Source organism: Callorhinus ursinus, unplaced genomic scaffold, assembly GCF_003265705.2.
Source record: "Callorhinus ursinus isolate GAN/ISIS: 27379988/994484 unplaced genomic scaffold, GSC_fseal_2.0 scaffold11, whole genome shotgun sequence".
NCBI classification, from domain to species: domain Eukaryota; kingdom Metazoa; phylum Chordata; class Mammalia; order Carnivora; family Otariidae; genus Callorhinus; species Callorhinus ursinus.
The window spans coordinates 8,740,191-8,747,760 of NW_027397073.1; the positions used below are offsets into that span (position 1 = coordinate 8,740,191).

The window sequence follows — 7,570 nt, forward strand, 5'->3', positions numbered from 1 at the left end:
GGCTGGAAGATGGAGGAAGGCAGGCATGAGCCAAGGTTTAGATTTATACCCAAGTATTTTTTTGTTGGGAGTGCTAAGGTAAATGGTATTTGTTTTTAATAAATTCTACTTGTTCATTGTTGGTATGTAGGAAAACAATTGACTTTTGCATATTAACCTCATATCTTGCAACAGTACTATAATATATTATTAGTTCCAAGAGTTTTTTTTTGTTGCTATCCTATATAGCTAATCATATCATCTGAAAACAAAGACAGTTTTATATCTTCCTCTCCAACCAGCATACTTTTATTTCCATGTTTTGCTTTATTGCATTAGCAAGGATTTCCAGTACAATGTTTAAAAAGAGTGATGAGAGGATATCTTAGTGGAAAGCTTTGTTTACCATTTAGTACTACAGTTACATACTCATGGCTACATATAATTCAGTTGCTTTATTTACAATTAAGGAGGACAGAAGGGTAAGCCAAACCATTGCCTGAAGTATAAATGAAGACTTAGAAATATTTTGAGGGCCCTTTATGAAGAAAAATTAATAGAAGAATAACTGAAGTTGGACAGTTTTATGGCTTAAATCCTTTTAAAATGGTATTATCATGATTATAGATCTTCATTATTAATGAAATAATTAAAAAGAGTCAGTTTACCTAAAATCATCACTACTTACATTAATTTGAAAAACTCTCTATCTATATTACACTATCATTAATGTGCCAGAATTTACTTCATACTATATCTGATATTCCCCTATACTCCTCAGTAGAGAAGTACGTATTTGATTGCATCATTGTATCCGATAGATATTTCACTGTAAAGAGTTTTCAGATAAACTTTAGATGAATGATTCTGAGAGTATATATCCATATACCCAGTAAGGAATTCTTTATTATTATTTTTGAAATTATAAATAGTGTTGAAAGAGTAAGAAATTGTTAATAAGCCATATCGAACAATCTATTATCCATTGTTGAGTAAAATAATTAGAAATTTCAAAGGGTAAAAGTGGCTTTGATCATCTTACTATTGTGAAATGCATGCTATAAAATGTGTACAACATGACAAAATTATGGAACAAGAGTAAAAGCAGGAAAGTTTTAAGAAGTTAGAATAAAAATTGGGGCACTTGGGTGGCTCAAGTGGTTAAGCATCTGCTTTAGGCTTAGGTCATGATCCCAGGGTCCTGAGATCGAGCCCCATGTTGGGCTCCCTGCTCGGTAGAGAGCCTGCTTCTCCCTCTGCTCCTGCCATTCCCCCGCTTGTGTTCCATCTCTCACTCATTCTCTCTCAAAATAAATAAATAAATAAATAATCTTAAATAAAAAGATAGAGTAAAAATTAAATGCAAAATAAAATACACATACAAGCACACATTGATCTGGGGGCAAGTAAACTGAGAAAAAGTCCCTTATTCTTAATATCAGCAGGATTTAACTAGACATTTAAGAGAACCTTAAGACATAATAATAAATGGGAAATAAACAGCACTGCAGGGAGATGTTTAATGTTATGTAGAAAATGTTTTGATATGCAAGACTCTACTGAGTGGGGGATGTCCTTTTGAAGGGCAGGCTCAGTGTGAAAGATTCTCTCTTTAAGGCAAGGAGTCAATAGAAAGCTCTCCACAATCCTGCAGGCCAAACAATGCACAGAGAGCTGGGCTTCATACAGAGGGAGTGCTTAGAGTCAAAAAGTTGGAAGACTGGGCAAACAGAGCCATAGATATTTCCTGATTTTCAGTGATAGACAGTGAGCATCTAGCCGAGAACCTTGAAAAAATAATTACCCTGCTAAAAAAGAACTGAGAATGTCCTGGGATGAATAATAATGACTGATGCAATCTACAAGATATAAAGCAACAAACCCTCCCCCAAATTTCACAAATTATGTAAAAATAAGAGAAAAAGCTCTCAGGTCTCGCTACCAAGATGACCAAGAAAAGAAGGAATAATGGTCTTAACAAAAAGGGCCGCGGCCACGTGCAGCTTATTCACTGCACGAACCGCGCCCGTTGTGTGCACAAGGATAAGACCATTAAGAAGTTCGTTATTCGGAACGTGGTAGAGGCCGCCGCCGTCAGGGACATTTCTGAAGCGAGTGTCTTCGATGCCTTTGTGCTTCCCAAGCTGTATGTGAATCTACATTATTGTGTGAGTTGTGCCATTCACAGCAAGGTAGTCAGGAATCGCTCTCGTGAAGCACGGAAGGACCGAACACCCCCACCCGGATTTAGACCTGCGGGTGCTGCCCCACGACCTCCACCAAAACCCATGTAAGGGGCTAAGTCCTTAAGGACTGAAGAAAAGCTATTCTCCAGAAAAAAAATAAATGGCGATTACACTTCAAAAAAAAAAAAAAGAAAGAAAGAAAGAAAGAAAGAAAAAGTTAGAAGCCAAACAAGGCAGAACTGTGGCAATGTCCTTAATCACAGCTACTTAGGGCTTTTTTTCTCATTAAAACTTAAAAAATAAGAATTGGAAATTATCCAAACATGGACTGCCAATAATGGGCTGTCACATGCAAAATTACCTAAATGAAAAGACTGTATGTTTCATTTCATAGTTTGAGTTAAATCATCCTCAACTAATCCTTTTGTTGATTTCATAAAGTCCAAAGTGGAAATAAGATCTCCTCTTGAGATTGTTTCAGATAAGCTGCACTCAAACTGTGAACCAGCGCCCAAGGGGCCAACTCCTTGAAAGATGGAGAAGACAAAAAAACATCAGGTATTCAGGCTTCCACTGCCATTCAGCTAGAGTCGCATGCATCTGACTGGATTAGTAGTTGAAATCTGAGCAAAAATTTGCCTCTTCAAAAACTTCCAAATGAGAAGAATAAGTTGAAAACCAGTGTGACAATTCATATCCTTAATATGTGAATACTATATGAGTCTCATAGTAAAAGTTTGGGTTTCAGACTGGTCATGCAAGAAACATCAGCTAATTTACTGCACTTTTTTATTTTCCAAGGTCTCTACTACTCATTTTGAGATGCCACATAATAGGCAAACAGAACAAACCAACTTAATTTATACTTAATTTATGGACCTCATGCTAGATTGATATATATATAAACACATATTCCATGTATGCTATTATATAAGTTATATATGATTCCAAACTCTCATTAGGTCAATTTTCCCCTACTCTTATGGACAACATATATATGCATCATTTGTTGTGATCTTTATTTCTTATGTCAACCGGCATGAGAATCCTACCAGGGTTTGTATTTACTGAAATTGACAAAAATGCTTTTTTTTTTACAAATATCTACAAATTTATTTCAAAATAATGTGATATGTAAGTTTTTAAATGTTCAATCTTTGTATAAAAGTGATAGAAATTTACATTAAAAATCACTTAATTAACATACAGCTTGCATACAGTTAACCCATTTTAAGTGTACAGTTTGTTAAATTTTAGCTATATATACACATACATATATATGTATATATCAAATGACAATAGAATTAAAATATAAAAAAAGACCCTTTTGTAGTTTTGTAGACCACCATCCCCCCATCCACAGCCCAGGGTAACTGTTGATCTGATTTCTATCACTCTAGCAATATATATATATATATACATATAGATAGATAGATAGATAGATAGATATATAATGTCATCTTTTCTGTCTGACTTCTTTCCCTTGTTGTTGCGTGTATCCGTGATTCATTCTGTTTTATTGCTGGGTAGCATTCCATCATATGGAAATACCATAGTTTATTTATCCACTGATATAATAGACATCTTGACTATTTCCAGTTTTGGCAGTGAGGAATACACATACTGTGAACATTTGCATGCAAGTTTTTGGGGACATATGCTTTCATTTCTCTGAGTAAATACTTAGGAATACAATTACTGGGATGTATAGTAAGCATATGGTAACTTTACAAGAAATTGCCAAATATATTCTAACATGGCTATACTACTTTGCATTCCCACGAGGAATCTATGGTATTTCCATTTGCTTTACATTCTTGTCTACACTTGATATTGCCAAGGTATTTAATTTAGCCATTCTTGTGGATATATAGTGGTATCTTGGTGAGGGTTTTATTTGCATCCTTGTAATGATTCTTTATGAAAATTTTGTTTCATGTGCTTAATTGGAATTTGTACATCTTCTTTGATGAAGAATTTCTACAAAGCCTTTTATCCAAGTTTTTCGTTGGTTTGTTTTCTTATTATTGAGTTGTAAGAATACTTCACATTCCAAATGCAAGATATTCATCATATATATTTTGCAAGTATTTTCTCTCAGGTTGTAGTTTACCTTTATATTTTCTTTCTTTTTTTTTAAGATTTTATTTATTTATTTGAGAGACAGAGCACGTGCGCACGAGCGAGCACGAGCATGGGAGGGGGCAGAGGGAAAGGGAAGGGAAGCAGACTCCTGGCTGAGCAGGGAGCCTGATGTGGACTCAATTCCAGGACCCTAGGATCATGACCTGAGCTGGAGGCAGATGTTTAACCATCTGAGCCCCCCAGGCGCCCTACCTTTATATTTTCTAAATAGAATCTTTCAAAATATTTTTGTATTTGTAGTTTTGATGGAGTCTAATTTATGAAGTTTTTAGTTTTATAGTTTGGTCTTTTCTCTTTAAAGAAATCTTTGCCTTGCTCAAGCTCACAAATATTTGTTCTATTTAATTCTAGAGTTTTTAGAGTTTTAAATTTAAACTACAAGAGATTATATGCAAATGTAAAAGTAGTGAATAGAGGAGCTGTAGGTCACACTGTCCGGGATAAATCCTCTCCGGCCACATACATAACCCTAAGTTGTCCGTCCAGTAAGTGGTTTTGCTTTCTAGATCTCAGTGCTCTCTATTGTGAAATAAAGATGATACTACCTAGCACTGAAAACGTTTAATTATTTTTATGATTATATAATGTTGTACAATAAACTTGGCATGATGACTGACTCATACCTTAGTACATTTTAACACTGCCACCTGTTATTATTTTTTCATTATTAATATTAATTCTTTAATATAAAAATGCTTTTTTTAAAAATGCCTTTGTGCGGGGCACCTAGCTGGCTCAGTCAGTAGAACAAGCAATTCTTGATCTTGGGGTTGTAAGTTCAAGCCCCAAGTTGGGTGGAGAGATTATTTAAAAATAAAATTAAAAAAAAAAAAGGTGTCTTTGCTGAACATGGAGAAGGAAGGAATTAAGACTTCACCAAACATGTTATAGTGTGTCCATCAATATCATCAACTCCTCCAAAAGAAAACAAACAGAAATCCTTATTACACAACAACTGAGGTAGAGAAGGTATTTTTCAAAGAATTATAGTATGAATCAGCATTTGGTTTATTCAACTACATATAATATCTTCTAATTGATAGATTGATGGTTATTTATCTGTTAGAAACACAGATGTTACTATGGTTCACATGTATGTTAACAAAAGACTAGAAACTTTTAGTATATGAAACTAAAGAGCACCCAATAGACACTAGGTACTCTTCTAAACACTTCACATGTTTTTGATTTAATCCTCACAAGAATCCTATGAGGTAGACAGACATTATTATCCACAGTTTGCTAGAGGGACAAATGGTGCAAAGAGATTATCTAAATTGACCAGGGATTCTTTAATATGACACTGTAGTTGAATTCAAGAGATACAGCTCCAGAGCCCATGTTCTTAATAACTACATCGTGCCAAATAACAATTGCCATGACAAGGCATGGATCCTGGGCATATGCCCCAAAGACCTGTGGGAATATCCTTCAGGAACGTGGAGAGGAAGGGAGACTGAGAAATTTTGAAGATCATATGTAAAGTAACCTAAAGGTAGATCTGCATTTCCTTTTACAAAAGGATTTAAACATGCAATATTTCAGTGGGTTGTGCTGACAGATGTCTGTAATGTATTATTGTCGACCAGTAAGTGCTGCCATTCTAGGAAGTGGGTCCAATTCCTTGCCCTGGTAAAGTTAGGCAACATAAGCAAAGGGATGGGTGTCGCTTAAGGACTGGTGTGTGTTTTGCCGTGTTTAGTTCTGTCCTTTCTTTGAGCTAGAGGCAGCTTTTTCGGGCTGCTTCTGGAGTGAATAAAACATGTGAGCATAACCACAGCTGAGGTATAAAGGGGGTACAGTATGAGCTAGAAATCAAGTTCCTTTTTTCTTTTTTCTTAAGATTTTATTTATTTATTTGAGAGAGAGAGAGAGAGAGAGCACATGAGAGGGGGGAGGGTCAGAGGGAGAAGCAGACTCCCTGCTGAGCAGGGAGCCCCATGCAGGACTCGATCCCGGGACTCCAGGATCATGACCTGAGCCAAAGGAAGTCACTTAACCAACTGAGCCACCCAGGCGCCCCAAGTTCCTTTTTTCTAAGCTGCCCGTAATTTGCCATTTGTCACTACAGCATAACCTAGCCTATCCAAATTGACAGAGTGTCTCCCCTTTTAATAATTTTACTTTAAAGTAAGACTTAACTCATTAAACGAGTACTTGTCAATATCTCTGAATGATGTTCTCTGAGCTGGGCCCAGCAGAGAGGTTTGATCGTGATTGCAGCCACATAGGTGAGATGGGGCTTGGCATTCCACAACTGTGATGAAGAGATAAAGAAAATATGCATAGAGACAATGGAAGGCTATCTGGCCCTAAAGAAGGACATCTAGCCACCTGAGACAAGATGGATGAACCTAGAGAACATTATGCTAAGGGAATAAAGCCAGTTACAGAAAGACAAATGCTGAATGATTTAACTTGTTTGAGGTATCTAAAATGGTTAAGCTCATGGAATCAGAGAATAGAATGGTGGTTGCCAGGGGCTTGGGGAAGGGGGATATGGGAAATTGTTTTTCAAAGAGTATAAAGTTTTTATTATGCAAGTTGAATAAATTCTAGAGAACTGCTCTACTGCATAACACCTGTGGTTCACAATATGCCTAAATTTTGTGCACTTAAAAATATCATGTACCTTAAGATATATCAAGATGAGAGATCTTATGTTAAGTCTTCTTACTAAAAAAATAGGTGAAGAGACTTAAAAGGTACAAACTTCCAGTTATTAAATAAATAAATCAGAGAGATAAAAGTAAATATACAGTAAATAGATAGATATACAGTAAATAATATGATAATGTTGCATGGTGATAGTTATGGTTGTGAGCATTGCATAATGTACAGAATTGTCAAGTCTCCATGTTATGCACCTAAAACTAACAGAACCCTGTATGCTAATATACTTTAATAACAATTGAAAAAACAAAAAAGAATGCAAGGAAATTTTTGGAGGCGATAGATAATACTTTGGTTGTGGTAATGGTATCATGATGTATGCATATGTCAAAATTGATCATGATATATATATATTAAATGTGTTCATTTTTATATATCAATTATACATCAATAAAGATAAAAGAAATAATAAGAAAAAGGTAGATCTTGAATATTCTGAGATTTCCCTGGAGTTGAGCTAGTAATTCAACATATAACCTTTCATAGTTAGCTCATCTTTTCATTGAGGGAGAACAAACGAGAAATGTTTCTAGGAGCCCCTCTAATTTTTATTATATTCCCCAAATCAAAATCATATATCAGTGACA

At 35.4% G+C, this 7,570-nt stretch overlaps 1 protein-coding gene across 1 annotated transcript; it reads left to right on the plus strand.

The window, feature by feature from the left end:
• Positions 1-1,921: 1,921 nt before the first annotated feature.
• Positions 1,922-2,349, plus strand: LOC112835201 (small ribosomal subunit protein eS26-like). Its single transcript, XM_025886755.2, has one exon. The coding sequence runs from the start codon at positions 1,926-1,928 to the stop codon at positions 2,271-2,273; it is 348 nt and encodes a 115-aa protein (XP_025742540.1). The 5' UTR covers positions 1,922-1,925; the 3' UTR covers positions 2,274-2,349.
• Positions 2,350-7,570: the final 5,221 nt, after the last annotated feature.

What these genes read in the sequence shown, in the direction of transcription:
- LOC112835201 (XM_025886755.2), top strand. Translation starts at nt 1,926, where the DNA reads ATGACCAAGAAAAGAAGGAATAATGGTCTTAACAAAAAGGGCCGCGGC.